Genomic DNA, 17,571 nt, shown 5'->3' with positions numbered 1-17,571 from the left:
GCCTCTATATTTTCTGGCAGGTATTGGTCATGCCCTTGATTAAACAAATCAGCTAATGTGACTAGCTAATGTGACTATTTTCTTAAGATTAAATACCAAAAAAAAAAAAAAAAAAATAGAAAGGAGAAGGAGTGTTGTTTAAATTTGTCTGTGAAACAAACAAGAGTTTTATTAGGTTTGCTTCCTGGCTGTAGAACAAATTCTTCTAGGAACCAAGGGACATCACAAGCCTCAGAAGCCTCTATATTTTCTGGCAGGTATTGGTCATGCCCTTGATTAAACAAATTTTCAAAAGTGCTTAAATTCTTCAATCATGAGGGCAGTAGAAGACAAGCTACTAACGAAGCTAAACTGCTTAACTGCTATGGACTTCTTTTTTAAAAAAATCTTTGTATGCCTGACAAGAAAAAAAAATGGGGACGAGACCTAGCATTTACTAAGTATTTACTATGAAAAAAAAATGCTTAAAGTGATTTTTGAAGCAAGTATGAAGTTAATTTCTTCTACCATACATGTGAAAAACCAAACCCTATACATTTAGCAAAAGTAAAAAAACTTCCAACTCTCAAAAAGTTTGATGCCAATTTGAGTTTATTACAGAAGAGACCATACGTTATAACCTAAACAAAAAAAATCCAGAATTTCCCCAGTATATCTAGTTTTAAATTCCTTATAGTTTTTCCTCCAAATAAATACAGCAAGAGAGAGCTGAAAGTAGACACAAATTGTAATATCATTTTTGGGCAACCTATTCAAAAATAAATCTTCATCATAAATTATTACCTAATGTTTATTTAAGAAAGAATTTTAGAGTAAAGTGAATGTCATTTAACACATTTTGGTTTTGTGTTGGAATAGGATCAGGAATCTCATTTTGATAAATCTGAAAAGCTAAAATACATGCTTGTGTATAAGCATATTATTGCTTCAAGATTTTCTTCTATACAAATTTAGTCATTACTTATGGCAACGTAATTGGCGGGAAAGATGCCAGTTTGTCCTCCTATTGTTCCTTCCCACCAATCAAACTGTGAATTTGTTTTGGTTGTGACTGTGATTTTGTCTCCAGCTTTGAAAGACAGGTCACCTGGCTGTTGTCCTTCGAATGAATAAAGAGCTGTCACTTCCACTGGACTGCTGCAAGAATTACCTGAAATAAAAAACAACAAAAAAAGAAAATTATAGACCTTCATGTACACTAAGTTATTAAATACAAGGATATTTTCTAATCAAGAGTAAAGATCAGGGACAAAGGTACTAAAATAATTTATCTGAGTAAATAAAGTGCAGACAGAAAAAAAACTGTCCTCCACTACATTTTGGATAAGTTTGATCTAGTAGCACTCTTCTGAAAATAAAGATGGACAATTTTCTCTGCATGCCTCAGATTGTTCTGGTGGAGACAGTGCAAACCATTTCTCATGTTTTTCTTCATTATTCTATACTATACCATGTCATATGTAATATACCACGGATGAGGAAGCATGACCTTTTCTATATGCACTGTGATAACGTCAAAATTTAAAACATTTGTTTTAAAAAAAATGGTTATAATCACACATCAATACTGCGGAAGGCCTATCTTGAAACCACATTTGCAGCTCACACAAGATGGTGCTACAGTACTACATACAGTATATAATACTGAGATCATTGAGATTTATGAGTATGCACACTGAAAAAAAACAAATTACATTGTGGAAACTCCTTAATTAATGAAATTAGAATACACACACAGCACACTTCTACAAACACAGTGTCAATACAAAAATATAGAAATTTTGGTTGAAGATCTATTAGTGCAGCAGCCAGTATACATATTCAATGTTGCAATAAACACGGGAATGGCGTATGCAGGTTAACTAACTGCTCTGAGCAACATACCCTTTCACTTTTATTCATCTTTACATACCATACTGCTTGCTTTGAATATTTTGCTTAAGATCACTGTTGCAGCTTCATGACTTGATATAGTATTAACTAGAGTACCAGCCCCACAGTAAATATACATAGAAAAATAACTGCACTCTATCCATAACAGAATAAAAGTATTCTCCATCAAGTTGCTATAGAACAGATACACTGGATACATTTATGCTAACAGACTGAACAGTGTCAGAGTCTTTTTTTGACTTTGAGTTCCATGGGGAGAGATTAGTTGCCTACGTGCTAGTAAACTCTCATCACCGAGACAGGAGAGCCATATCCAAACTACATTGTGGTTTCCAGACTCCCAGACTGCATCCATAAATTACCCGGGAAAGTGCTAGATAATAGTCATGCCAAGGAACTCTCTAACAATTTAGCCATATAGGTAATTGAGCTGGGCCTCTAGAGCTTGGACCCATGCCCTCACATCATTTATATTACACACTATACCAGTAAACGTATCCAATAATTTCACATTCTAATTTATACTATGATAAAATATCTGTAAACACATAGCTTGACTCTAAGAGTGTTTTTTAAAGGAGAAGATGAATTTCATGTCACTTGGGGGTTCAGTTTTATTAAGCTTCAAAAATCAAAACCAAATTGGAAAACAGAAGAGTTGCAGTATTGCTGTGGATCCCAAATTGTTTTACTGGCAAGGATGTATGTTTTCTAGTTATTGAATCTCCAGTGTTGAAGAACTTGTAGAGAAATTATGCAAAAACTATCAAGTGATCCTTTTGTCCACTGGGACACAAAATAAAATTAAAGTGAATTTCATGTGCCTGAGGTTAGTGGTGAGATTGCTAAACATCTACTTAGCGAAATCAGATAATTGCCAGCAATTAGACAGCTAGCAGGATGTCTGTGGAACAATGATGTGTCCAGCTATATGACAGAAGCTACAAGCAAAGTAAGACAAAGTCCTTGTGCTGCCTTTGGGCTCACCTGACCCATATATTAAGAATCTTGCAGAAAAGGAGACTCACCTGGCATGGGGGACACGCCATCTGACCAGGGACACTGATGACTGATAGGGTGATACCATTGCAGATTGCCAGTATCTTAGTCACTTTGTTAGGTCTCTGTTGTGATGTGCGTCTGGCTTCTTTTGAAGCTGAGAAGTAGCAACACCAACTCTTTTGGGTTGTAACATACCATACACAAAAGTGGTTGTCCAAGAGATTTATTTTTCCCTGAAACTCAATGTTCCTCCTACCCCAAAATCCCTCAAAAATTGTGTACAATCTTTAAAATACATGGCTAAAGTTTTTGTTATTTTAAAAAAAAATCTGAACAAGCAACATGTTCATCATATTAAATTCTGCTTTCTCTGTAGTTTGTTAAAAAGTAGAGATATTGATTGGAATATTATTAATTGACACACACAATTAAAGTTATTGAATATCTATCATGACAGATGACAGAAATTGTATAAAATCTCCACCAAAAGGTGTTAGCTTACAGAAAACCTGCCATAGAGTTCTCATTGGCTAAAAGGAATCATGGAAAAATAAGTGACCAGATGAACCCTGTTTGTGCAGAAGAAATATGAGAAAAATCAGCAAACAAGGCAAATGATGGAAAACATCTAACACATCTAACAGCTCTAAGTAAACATAAACACCTATTCTTTTAAAAGTAAATATATCAAATATCGAAAAGGTTCATTGTCACTAGCATAGTGCTCACACAGATTGGAAACCCTGCATACTGCTCGCAAGTTTAGGATGAGAGTTGAAGCTAATAGTAGGCAGACACAAATCTTATTTTTTTCCCTGTTATGGGACACTGTGCTTTTTTAGGACAGGATTAGTATTGAGTTTACAATTAGAGTTCAGGAAAGAATTCAAAGCGAAGAGCTAGATTAACTGCTGGGTCCTGAACACCCCTGAGTAAAGTATGGAGCCAGCAATTACAAAGGGTGTACAGAAAGTTTTTGTGGGGGTGTTTGCACATACACCTTTAGCAAGCGTCCTGGACAACACCACCTGCGATAACAATGTGAGTGCGAGTGTGGCTTATGCATGGATTGAATACATATAGCTATCTGATTTGCCCCAAACTGTCAGGATGGAAGGAAGATGGCCCCTGGTGAGGCCGCGTCTGGAGTATTGTGTCCAGTTCTGGGCCCCACAGTACAAGAGGGATATGAAGCTGCTGGAGAGAGTCCAGCGCAGGGCTACAAGGATGATCAGGGGCCTGGAACATCTGCCCTATGAGGAGAGGCTGAAGGAGCTGGGCCTGTTCAGCCTGGAGAAGAGAAGGCTGAGAGGGGACCTGATCAGTGACTATGAGTACCTCAAGGGAGGGAGTGAGGAGGATGGTGCTGGCCTCTTTTCAGTGGTGGCCACCGACAGAACTAGAGGTATTGGCCACAAACTGAAGCACCAAAAGTTCCACAGGAACTTAAGGAACAGAGCACTGGAACAGGCTGCCCAGAGAGGTTGTGGAGTCTCCTTCTCTGGAGATCTTCTAAACCTGCTTGGACGCAGTCTTGTGCCACGTGCTCTAGATGATCCTGCGTGTGCAGGGGGGTTGGACTAGATGACCTCTAGAGGCCCCTTCCAACCTTAAGCATTCTGTGATTCTATGATTCTAAGATAACAATCAGCACCCACTGAACAGGGAGAGGAACATTATCTAGATTCAACAGTAACATGTAAACTTCAAAGAGACTTTTGAAACAAAAATGAAATTATCTTGATAAGATATAGAAGAAACATGGATGTTTTTAACAGGGAACAGGTCTTAGAGGAGAAACAGCAGAAGTCAAATTCCAGTTTGACACTGCTAAATGTCACCCCACACTGGCATCACTAGGATTGTGATCCCGTAGCTAGCAGTGCCTCCAAGGGCTCAATACTGGCTCTAATTCTGCTCAGTTTATTCACCAATGACCTGGATGAAAGGATAGAGCACACCCACAGCAAGTTTGCTAATACACATCTGGGAGGAATGGCTGATATCCCAGAGGGCTGTCCTGCCATTCAGAGGGACCAAAACAGGCTGGAGAGTTCGGTAGAGGAACCTCATGAAGTTCGACAAAGGCAAGTGCGGAGTCCTGTCCCTGGGGAGGAACAGCCCTGTGGATCTGTACAGGCTCATCCTTGCCCCTGGCACTGCTGGTCTTATCAATACACATAAATATCTCAAAGGAGGATGCAAAGAGAACAGGGCCAGACTTTCCAATGGGGCCTAGTCATAGGACAGGAGGTAATGGGAAAAGTGAAAAACATGCACCATCAGAAGATGAGGAAAAGCTTCTTTTTTATGAAGGTGACTGAAGCTGATATGTTGTGTTCACCAAGCCATAGGGCTAAATACAAAGATTAACTAAAAGAGTTACTGTTGGATCCTTGCAGGCCAGGTGCAGGAGGGAATAAAAGCAACATATGAATTATGATTCATTCTGAGGTGGATATGAGTTTCTGGATTATAATCAAAGTTAGTTTTAAGGATGGAATTAGAATCTGGGCAGAGGATCCAGTTAGCAAACAAAGTTATGCAGTCTCTAGATTCACTGTTAACAGGTGTTCAAACGGGTCAAGTTCTTAAAGTATTTAATGCTGCTCCCTCCTTCATATTTTGAGACGTTAAGCCTCACAAGATGTACTCAGGTACTTTTTGCACAGAAACTGCAAAAACTAGAGATACATTTTCTGCTCTATTCACCATGCCATGTATTATAATGTTGAAGGCAGGGTGAGGGCAAAGGCATGCAGTAAATTATGAGGGCATCTGGGTCACCAGTATTGAATAATTTTTGTATTACAATTAAGGCTCAGATAGTAGGAACTACAGATCTAAAACTTGAAGTATCCAGCAGCATTGGGCTATGATGAGGCCTGAAGATACAGAAATAGCTTCTTGGGAACCACTAAATTCACTCTGTAACACAAGAATATGATGACAACTGAAACTTGTAAAGAGATTTTTTAGTTCTTTTTGAATTGAATAAACTTAACCTGAAAGGTTTGGGTATGGTTCAGGACACCATATGGCATAAGGCCACAATTATAAATGGTTTTGAACAGTCTTAGTATTCTGCAAGCTATAGATAAATCTGAGTTTACGAGTATGATTATGTTTCTACAGAACAGTACACAAAAATATTTTTTCTATAGCCTACAAACCCTATGGGCTTAGAATAGATATAAAATAGGAAATAGTTTATTGTGAGCAAGGTATAAGCTTCTGAATTTAACTGAAGATCCCGTTAGTAGTAGCGTTAAATATCTACAATCTTGAGCCTTAACTCTGAGCTATATTTTAATTCTTGTAACATCTGTACGTAATTTATCTCTAATATAAGGATTCTGTCATGATCAAATAAGTCATATCAGTTGAACTGTTCTATAACACCACTACCCAAAATATGACTTACGACCAAATTTTTTTTTCTAGTATAGAAATATATCGACAGTGCTGCTGCTTTTCACATTGACCATGAAAATTGCTTTTTATAAAGCAAGAAGACAGAGAAAGGGGAACAAAATGCTTTCCACTGCAAATGAGCACAGTGATGGAGCCTGGCAGAGAAAGTGGTCTGACATCCAGATCTTTAAGAGTCTTGGAGTTTTATTTTTTTTGGAAAGTGCTCTCAACAGCTTTGAGGACATGGCAATGAAGAGATTATTGCTGGCTGCAGGTTGAATGTCAAACCTGAGGGTCATTCGGGCTCATTTAACTACATTTTTAGACTTCAGAAGAAGACTAAGTCGCAGGTGCACAGTTAGTCCCAGCAATGCCTGCAAAACCAGGATGTAGTTTGGATTCAAAAGGTTGCTTTTACGGTGAGCAAGGCTCCATGATGAACACTTAACTCTAAGGTAAAGGCTGACGCTATTGTTTGCAATGTGTTTCTTGGACATGAAAGGATTAACAGTTTTAACTAAGAGGTGGGATGGAGATCTGTTTGCTTAAGACAAAGCCCAAGTTTGGGGGAAGAGGGGAGCAGAAAAAAAAAAGGATTGCTTATGATATTCTTGCATCAAATTTAGTAACGGTTAAGGCAGTGGTTTTGAAATATGTTTGCAGTTATTTCAATACAGCTTTTCTACCTAAACTAAAAAATCTATTTCTTTAGGATAGGATTCATCTTTTGTCAACATTTTGACAACTTTTAGATGTGTAATAATCACTCTATACTTCCTTTATGATCAAATAAGGGGGGAAAAAGGCACTTTAGCATCTTATTCTAAAATAAGTGATTGAAATAAATTGCCTGTTTTGGCTGTTTTGCTAGTAGAGTACATTAACTTAGATCTAGACTATGAACTTACACATTATTAGACTAAAAGAGAAAACTCACAGTTAATTTGTTTTCTTAAGCACATTACTGAGCCAAACGCCCAAAAGTCAAGAAATATCTAGCTCTATGCAAGAAAATTATTTCACATTTTACCAAATGTTGAGAAAACATAATGATAAACATTTGAAAACCTAGTTAGTGGTGGAAGCTGTGTTCATCTACTGAATGAGATATGATATTGGGCATAAGGTGAAAGTCTGTAGAGGTACTAAAAAACAGGAAGTGAGTAGCTAAATGTCCTGATTCAACTGGAAAGGGAGAGTTCAGTAGAGGAATGTGAGGGAGAAAGATAGAGGCAAAGTGATGAGGCAGGAAATTAACTTCGAAGCCAGAGCTGAAGCTAGATGAGAGTAAAAGAATATCAGATTTGTAAAGGTCAGAGAGAGGGATGTTGAAATAATTCAATCATAAGATGACAAAAGCCTGGGCAAAAGTGCAGGCTGAATGAAATGGCTGTCTCTCTGAAATGGTATTGTGAGAAAAACCTATCGGACTTGCAACATTGCTCAGAAGGTGAGAACTTCAGAAAAAAAAATAATTTGAAGATGACATATGGTCTGCAGTGGACTTGGATAACTTATTAGTAGCTCAACCTAAAAATTAACAGAGAAGTACTACAGTACTACAGAAATAGCTGGATCTGGAACAAAGGCAGTAATGAGTTATCTGTGGAAAATGAAAAAAGACTAATGATAGTAAGGTGGCAAACATTAAGAGGAAACTGTGTCCACTACATTGCCCAGGTCAAAATGAGGCCAGGGACTTTCTAACAACTTAAGGGAACAAATAATAAGTGCCCAATAATATTCCCTGGTAGAACTTCACTTACCAGCATAGATGAAGCTAATGGTCTCAGCTAGATGCAGGAGGATATAGTGCTTTAGAGAGGGTCCACTAATAATCTTATCCTCAGTTTTATTCAGACTAACAATATTTAGCAAAAGTCTACTAATCACTGAAGTAGAAAATATATTGCTTGCAGGTGATATGATTATTAGTTTGGATATTCCCTTAAAATTAAAAACCTCTTGCATACATTATGTAATTCCTCTATTAAAAAACAAACAAACAAATTTATTTGGTTCCTAGGATGCAAACAAACCACAAAATATCATTACGATCACATGCTATATTAGAAATGTAGAATATCTTATTTCATGTCATTTTTGGAACAAAAGTATCTTGAAGAATAAGACTGGATGCACTTTATTTTCCCTTTTCATAGATCACATCTTTCATTCTTTAACCTAAAATTAGAGTTTTAAATGATTCCCTTCAGAACAGACATATACATAATTTTAATTTCTAGTTTACATATTTCTGAACAAATTATAACCCAAGCATCTGTAATGTTACTCAGGAAGAAGATCTGAGCCAAGTGTTGGAAGTCAGGAATCTATTCACTTTCGATGGTCCATTTCCTTAAAAGGGTTTTTTTTTTTTTTTCTTTTTTTTTTCTTCCTTTTTTTTTTCTCCCCCTTCCTCGCACTCTCCTCAAAAATCCTCAGCATGCAGAAAACAATGAACAGATGTTTGGTAAGGCCTAAATATGCACGGTAGATTTGACATTTTATATTCTCAGGTACTAATCTGCTATAATCAGATATACATACAAATCTTTCAGTACAGATACTTGAAATATGTCAGATGTCATCATTGATCCAATTTATCTCCAATAATGTTGATCTGACTAAAGATCAGGAGCCATGTTATTCATTAAATGGCTCTCAGAGCAAAATAAAATCTCCAGTCTTAGCTATTGTTTTACTCCTAAGCTCTGACTTCCTCTGGGTAAGTAAACAAAAACACTAGTGTTGCTCTACTTCCATATAAAAGCTCGAAATTCTCAAAGCTCATTCCACATTGAAAGCCTTCTTCATAACTGAAGAAACAAACAAACAAAAAACATTGCAAAGTGTTAGTTTTACTTGTTTTGTAGAGTTGACTTGCATGTATTTCTGGGACTAGAATGGCTTCACTCACGCTGCAGAAAAGCAGCACCCTGTAACGTCTACGTAAATGCTTTCTGCACAAATGCTTCTGTGCCATCAGCTACACAGATCCACTCTGAAGAGGGAGGACAGGCCTTCATATTCTGTTCTGCTCTACAACCACTTATGGACAAAAATCGTCTTTGATGGCCAAAAAACCCGTCTTGTATCCAGAGGACCTGATGCCTGCCTTATGACGGCGGCTGTAGATTTGAGATGGTTTGGATTATGTCAAGGAAGGCCTGTGTCATTCCGGGAACTACAGTGCCTGCCACCTCACAGCACTAAACGTCCATCCCAGTACCAGCAGGGAGCACAAAAGCAAACTGCCCAGCACTAGTCCCTTCATCTCCCACTTACACGGGAACCCTCTCAGCAAGGCCTATTCTCCGAAATATCTCCACAATTATACTTTTTGTACTACTTAGAGGTGATACTTTGTTTGGGCTTTCAGTGTCATTTCTGGCTACAAAATTCCCAGGTTGTTTTTTGGAATATCTGAACCGTGCTCTCCATTAACAAAGAAGTGGTGGATAGAAAAATTCATCCAGCTTTAAAAATGGATGTGGAAGACAGAACAAAACAAGGCAGGCACATACAGTGTGCCTCAAGGTACACCCGGTTTTATCCAGAGCATGAAGAGATAGTAATTCAACAATAAATCTGTATACATACAGCAGAGGTAAAATACTTTTTTTTTTCCTGTTAACTCACAAAAGGGAGAAAGAAATACAACAACGTGACACCTTCCACATAAGCTGGAAATGGACCATTTCAAAGCAGTTTCCACATGACCAACTTGTGCCACTACTAAACAATGTCGCATTTGACAAACAAACCCAACAGTTTTACTGGTGGCCAAAGTAGACCTGACTAAATTTAAAGTTTAAGTTACTGAGCAAATCAAGCTCATTCAGTATGAAACATTTCACCGGTTTTGAGTCTCAGGCCTACTAGAGAACATGCTGGCTCATCATCTGCATCTGCTGATGGAATGTGTTCTATCTTTGTTCCAGCACACTCAGCTTTTGCATTAAAGAAGTGTCTTTTTTTGTCAAGCATCTGTGGATGTATTTGGTGTTTAGAAAAAAAAGAAAAAAAAAATCCATCCTGCTTGTAACAGTCAATTCCAGAAGAAGTTGATTATTTTCTGGATTTTTCTGCCTTTTCAAAAAGCATTTAATTTTTCCTTCAAGCTGAAATGGTCACATAAACAACATTGATGGGAAGGTCCATCATCTCTGTGATTTGCTTCTCAAGTCTCTTTACAGTCTGATTAGAAAATTCTGCTAATATGGTATTAGCGCATGAACTAGTTCATTCGATATAAACCTTCACTTTTATCCCAGATTGGAAAACAATTTCCTGCTCCCCTCCCCCCGCAAAAAAAATTCTAAGCCCGATTTTATTCTATATAGTACTGCATAGTCACTACAGTAATGCTCTATGAAACACTGAAAAACAAATTCAAACTGTCATGGAGTGCGTGTTTCTGAAGTGGTTATAAAACAGTGGTTAAAATAATAAAATTATATGAGGCAAAGCAGTGCCTCATATGGAAATGTACAAAATAATATTATTGTACAAGCCTTCATCTGAACTACTGCTGACAAACCTCATCGCTAATGTTCAAACTGCATAAGGAACAGGACACTGAGGAACAGAAAAACTGTTTTTGCAAAGGTTCAAAGATTAGCTTCACAGGATAAAACTCAGATGAAAAAGATTACTACTTTCAGACATACGAATAAAACGGAAAAGGTATTTTAGCTAGGAAACATGAAAGCATGAGACTAAACTGATTTTATCTTGGTAAGAAGAAATACAGATGAAATATATGTCTCAAAGAAGTTTCAAGATATTAAAAAAAAAAAAAGATTCAGGACTAGCTTTCAGTGGAAATACCTGGAAAAAATCTGTTACCTATTTTTAATATGAAATGTACTGATTTCATGATAACACAGTTGCGTATCTATGTAATACATTAATTACTCTTACTAATTTAAATTGGGTTAAGGGGCTCAGAGGTTGCTATGATGTATGCTAGATACGTTTACTACACAATTACTTACTTTCGTTGCGTTTACATTATTAAACCACTGCCACAATAGCCCTTAACAACTCTACCTAATTCCAAGGGTTCGCCTTATAACTTCAAAAGGTACTTTATGGATATCCTTCCCTAGAGGAATACTCTTCCTCTGTCATCTGGTGACCCAAGCAGCTGCATTTCCACTTACAGTAACCAACGGAACTATCCTGTATCATTTAATATTGGTGAAAACCAGTAGCAGAAAGGCAGATAGCTACCTAACCATAGCACAGCTTCAGTAAAGGCTAGAAACAGCACAAACTGCAGAAACTGCAGCTCAGACTGGTTAATATAAACTTTACAAATAACAACATCCAGCTTTAGGAGGAGGAAACCAAACTTTCTCTGCTGCCTTATTTCCAGCTGTCCCATTACTCTCGATCTCTCCCTTATCCTTCTGTAATATTTGACAAATAGCTACCTGGTGGGGAAGAAGAAAAGAGATGCAGGTCCTTACTGCAGGACCAACATGAGAAATTATGCAGGACAAATTTTCTCCTTTATTTGTTCCTGATTTACAGAGAGTTTTCTATTTTTTTATTTTCTGCTAAACCCTTTCTTTCTAAACAGCGCAGGGACTGCTAAGAATGTGTGTATGCACCACTGAGAAGCCTGGGATAAACAGTGTGCAAGTCTTCTGGTGAAATAAAAAGTTTGATAGCACATGGCTTCCCTTCCATAAAAGGAGAGGTTGTTTTTAGTTGAGTTTCCTAAAGACACAAACAATGGCAAAAAGAGCATGTGAAAGTTGCCTAGTTTTGAGAGAAAAACAAATAAAAAGAAAAAAATAAAAGGAAAAAAAAAACAGAAAAAAAAAGTTAATGAGAAAGAGAAAACAAATGAAATATATAATCCAAGAAGCTTGATGATGGAAGTTGGATCAGGTCTGTACAAGTCTGTATCAGACCTCCACAGTAAATGGGTAGGACAAGTTTACTGAAACCATACCTTCTGTTAAAAGAGAGAAACTTTTATCAAAACACTGCTAGCAGAGTTGTTTGCCATATTAATTTATTTTTCCCAGGCCTGCTGTTTACTCTTCAGGAAGTGAGAGTCTTTCCACAAAACATGAGTGACCTCATTTCAATCAGCAACGTCCAGCTGGCCGATGAGCACGTTACAACTCTGAACTAGCAAAGCAAATGTTCACGTGGTACCCTCAGGTGCCACCTATGTTTCCTTGGGGATAGAGAACACATCTTTTCCTGGGGAACCATGGCACTGTTAATTTTGCTGCTTATGGAAAAAGTATAGGTGTTGTGGATGATCATTTCATTACGTTAAACACTAATCAATTCCCCCAAAAAAGATTTTTTTTACACTACCAGAGTGTTAGCACCAGTATGGGGTACATGTTCACTCAATACCCTTCCAGGAATAGATACTCAGTGTTTCCTCCCACCTTTCCTCCTCCCTACTATGGATAAAAGGGGAGAAGGGAGGTAAAGACCTAGAAGATAAGATGTTCCCAAAAATGAAATTTTGAGATGTACAGAGATTTCTATTCCCTGCCATCAAGATAGATGTGCACAGTTTCCCCCCATCAGCCTATTATTACTGCAAAATCCTCTCCATCACTTTGTTCAGTGTCAGTTTTCAGCAGAGGGCAGTTAGCTGCAGCCTGGAGAGCAATCCTGTATATATCGCTTCCTAAATGTACTTAAAATCCTGTTTACCTTTCATTAATACTAATGAAGCAAAAGCTCCCATTCTCCCGATAGCTTTCCCAGACAATCAGATAGGAAAGCAATTTAAACTTACTATCTGGACAAAACAGAAAGAAAATATTATTAAATGCAGCACACCGTTGTGAAACAACCTTTTCACCATGCAAAACACGCCTAAACACCACACCGTGAGTCTTATGAGGGCCTGGGACACAAGGTTTTGACATAATGTTAAACATCTGTGTGAAACACCACACCGTGAGCCTTACGAGGGCCTGGGACACAAGGTTTTGACATAATGTTAAACATCTGTGTGGTCAGTGCTGGGCGTCACACGGGCGAGCATGGCGCTGGGATGGCGCTGCCCAAAGAGGGTTTCTCTGTGGGGCGCTCCCCACGCGCCAGCCAGCCGGGGGGCACCGCGGCCAGAGCCACCACACGGCGCGGCGGCTGCAGCCTGGCCACAGCCCCTGTGGAGCCCAACGCTGCCAGGCACAGGCAGAGGAGAGGTGACGCCGCAGCCCCACAGCATGGACATGGCGGCCCTGTGGAGCCGCCGCCCTCACGGCGAGTGGCTACTGGGCACGTTGTTACCTGCCGAGCAGGAGGGCACCTGCTGGTGCACCCAGCCGGAGCCTGCGGCCTCGGGCCGTGGGCTAGTGCTGCTCTGACTGGGTATGAGAGAGAGTGAGGCATGTGGTTTGTTGTGGGCTCTGACCCAGACCCACCAGGAGCTGGTCTGCAGACCTGAGCACCCACCAGCAAGTGGGGGACACCCCTGGTGGCCCCGAGATTGCAAGGAAGACTATACTGTAAGGGTGGCCTCCCAGGAAAGGGCAAGAGGAGGTATGTATCATACTTCCCTGATTTAACTGTTATAATCTCCTATTTCTAATAAATTCTTGGACTTGACAAATGATGCTCTCGATTTCAGTACAACTAACCTCGAATCTCAGACACCCTTCCAGCTGAACATCAGTCACACCATTTTAGTCGCTGTGAATCAGAGGTAATCACCTCAACACTGCTTTCCTCCTAAGAAAAATAAGCATAGGCTGGTTGGAGATTTTTCCTACGATTTCAAATTTCATAATTATTGTTCCATGTCATTTAAAAAAAAAAAAACATATTGTTCTCCATACCAGTAGGTTCCTATTCAGTAAAATGGTTACCTGTCAGTGCATATACACATTCGAAGGGACCCCAATTTCATCCTAGCACATCCGACCTCAATCGTTGAGTGTCACTGCATTTTGAGTTAGCTGATTACAGCTATTAATGTTTGAGTATGACCAGTGAAGTCCTGCATGCTACATATTTCCTTCTCAGCTTGCCAAACATGAGCCATAAGCAGCTTGATTATATGACTCATTACATTCATAATAGTAATAGTACAATCCTGGTAAAAGTAAATCAGAAATAAAAATAGTCTCAAAAACAATTTCCTGGGATTTCCTGGTTTGGGTTAGTATTAGGATAGAGCTCGTAATAGCAAGAAAATTAATACGGAGGGGACCACCAGATGGGTGTTTTAGCATTCCAGTAACTAAATATAAACATGTTGCAAGCCTCGCCATGAAAACCACAAAAATAGACCAAGCTTAGCTAAAACTCTTAAAAAAATAAGTACTTTCCGGGATATTAACTTCTTACTATTTACTAAATTTGTAGACAATGTCATGAAGGCTTATGACAGATACAACATATTATCCCTCTATCCAAAGACCTTCTACAACAAGTATCTATTAGTCACACTGAGCTGTCTTATTCCATCTTATTGCTTTTACAGTTTATAATCTGCTAGAGTTCCTCAATAAATTATAATATAGAAGGATCATATTATTACAAGATTGGTTCTTCCTTCCTATGTGAAATAGTTCTATTTCATTCTACATATAGGATACATATTTGTCTTGAAAGAGGAAGAATTCATGAACTGGAAAGTTAAATGTGATTCATTTTCAGTTTCAAACATCTACAGTGTCTAAAAGAATATGCAGAACTGATTTTATCAGAATGTATTATTCTAATTATTTATCTTATTCACTTTCAGATAGTTATTAAAATTTAATATTTTTATTCACAATCTAAAAATGTCTGCTATACTTCAACACAAAGACACCCAGTTAAAACAGCACAGATGGATGACAGAAATGAATTCTGGTTCGAAGACTGGATTCTTTTACCCGCAATCAGGTGGAGCAGCTTATTCTATTTACTTCAAAGTTCTCCTAGCCACATAGAAGAACAGACTTTAAAAAGTGGACAGCCTCATGCATATGAAAATGACTCAGGACCAGCATTTCAAAAACATCATCCGGTCTTGATGACATCAGTAGAAACAAATCATGTTTCCATAGTTTATTCAATTTCCAGTTCAAAAAAACTCTGCATTTTCCCCTGCATTACTAACCACAGAGTCTTTCTCCATTCTTGAAAAGGACAAGTTGTGCATTCTTTCTCTCTTTCAAATCTCTGTAGACAGTGTGGCACAAAAAAATATTTTATAATCTCCCTGCCTAGTTAAAAAGTTTCTATTCATGTTTACCAGGATTCAAGTTGGCAAATGAATGTGTACAAGGATGCTGCCATTTTGAAGTGTCTTTATCCAGAACAGAAAGGAACAACAGCAAAAAACAAACAAACAAACAACAACAAAACCACATTTTGACTAAATGCTAGAGACACGGACTTTAATCATATACATGCCTTCTGAGAACAAAGGAAAAGTAAAATGTCAGATATTGCAGAGAACACGCAAACCCGAGACTACAGTCTGTTTTTTTTTTTCTTTTGGCTGCAAAATGATAAAATACTTCTGCTTTGATATTTAGCTGTAATTGCAACAAAAATGTCCAAATCATGAGTAGCTCACAAACCAGAAAGATTTGGGCATACTTCAATTTCCCTTATAATGCAGAGAGTTAGTTAGATTTTTTTTTTTTTTTTTTTGTCCATAGCATTTCTAAATGTGGAACTGAGTAATTGATATAAATAGCTAAATGCTAGATTTCCAGTTAAAGATGAGTTGTTCTAAAATATTACTAGCTTGGTTACATTTAAGTTAAAAGAACATCAGAAAAATAAGACGACTGCTTCAGTACATACTTAGTAAAGCACGCCAATGGTAAAGTTGTAGGCATACTGAGAAAGTGAAGCTCGCTTTCAGCAAGTCAGTCTAAATATTCCATTATTTCACTGCACTGATTTCAACCAAGTTCACTTAATTACTAATGCAGAGAAAACTAGAGCAGTGTCAAAGTAGCACATTATATTTTGTCTTCTTTCTGAGTTTGATGGAGATAATCTTCCGAAGTAGTAAATCTAAAAATAGCAGGACCATAAGTGAGATGAAAGCAGAACCGGATAGTAGGCATGTGAGTACAATAACTGAACAGAAGGTGAAGTTGCAAGAGAAAAAAAAAATACTACGAAAAGCTACTACGCTGAGAGTCCTGCAAAATTGAAAGGTTTTTATTTTATTATTTTATTTTATCAGAGCTTTATACCTCAGAAGCAGTCTCTCTGAACTCAAAGTCAATTTAATATTGTTGGCTTAGTGAACACCAATTTTTGTAACTGGCCACAGAGAACCTCATGCTACCAAAAAAAAATTGCACATAGAGCCCCTAAATGTGTCTTGCCAAGGAAATTTAAAGGAAGCTTAATAGCATTTGGAGGCCTGAAAGCATTCCTTGAAATTCTCAGCAGCAAACAAATTTTCATATATGTACTGAACCATCTGGCAGTCAAGAGATTATTGAAAGAAACATCCGAGATCACAGAAGGCATTCTTGCACCTCCAAAATTATCAAGGATCGGGCCTGGCCTCATTTTCTGAGATCTGTAACCATGGAAAGCTGCTTCTCTGAGAAGGATTTAGGAAGCATAAGCTGAGTTTACCATAAACACCGGGCACTGCCTGGTCAGAAGGTCTGAACTGTTCTAACAAGGAATAAAAAACTGAGTAAGGAGTGGAGTTTTGTCCAAATTCCTAGTGTTTATCAGGAGCCCAAATCCTGCTGATCTCAGGGAGTTCATATCTCAGAATTCACGATAAATAAAATAATTATTTAAAATTTAAGAGGAAATGACTGATGCAAGTCTGAAGGAACTCCATCTGTTTAGCAATCAAAACAAAAAATCTTGATCTTTCTCGAGAAAGAGAAGATCTCTTTCTCGAGAAAGATCAAGAGATTATTTTGATTACAAGCAATACCTAAATTGGCAAGGAAGGGGGCACCTCCTTTGTGCCCCAAAGGCAATGGGAGAGGGAACCTTTGGGTAAGCCAGGGCTCTTCAATCCAGGGAAGAAAGCCACAACAACCATCAATGTCCAAAAGCTGCAGACAAATTCATATGAGAAAGTATGAATTTTTAATAACGAGGCTAACAAGTTACTCTCTCAATCACTGAAAGAAGCAGATTTGTCAGCTTCTTTATAAGGTTGCAAATTTCTGCCTATCTCAGCTTTTCTTCATCAGTAGGCTCCATATAGCACCTCTTTTAGTATTTAAGAATACAAACGCATGCTATGCAAGAATACAAATGCATGCTTAATGCTGCAGCCAGAAA

The 17,571-nt window shown here is 38.0% G+C and overlaps 1 protein-coding gene and 1 long non-coding RNA gene across 2 annotated transcripts in view; one reads left to right on the top strand and one right to left on the bottom strand.

Moving 5' to 3' along the window:
* Positions 1-248: 248 nt before the first annotated feature.
* On the top strand, positions 249-637 carry LOC148593547 (uncharacterized). Its single transcript, XR_015913702.1, has 2 exons — positions 249-514; positions 548-637. It is a non-coding gene; the product is annotated as an uncharacterized LOC148593547 (long non-coding RNA).
* A 276-nt stretch (positions 638-913) lies between these two features.
* Positions 914-17,571, bottom strand: part of SH3YL1 (SH3 and SYLF domain containing 1) — a 42,669-nt gene continuing 26,011 nt past the window's right edge. Inside the window, exon 10 of the mRNA XM_088530545.1 lies at positions 914-1,150. Coding sequence (XP_088386671.1) covers positions 951-1,150 — 200 coding nt within the window. The 3' untranslated portion in view covers positions 914-950. The remainder of the gene's footprint in view (positions 1,151-17,571) is intronic.

This window comes from Tinamus guttatus, unplaced genomic scaffold, assembly GCF_059628265.1.
Source record: "Tinamus guttatus ecotype Peru unplaced genomic scaffold, ASM5962826v1 Tinamus_guttatus_pri_ptg000383l, whole genome shotgun sequence".
NCBI lineage: Eukaryota > Metazoa > Chordata > Aves > Tinamiformes > Tinamidae > Tinamus > Tinamus guttatus.
The sequence above is the reverse complement of the archived record's forward strand: the minus strand, read 5'-3'. Positions and strand labels throughout refer to the sequence as shown.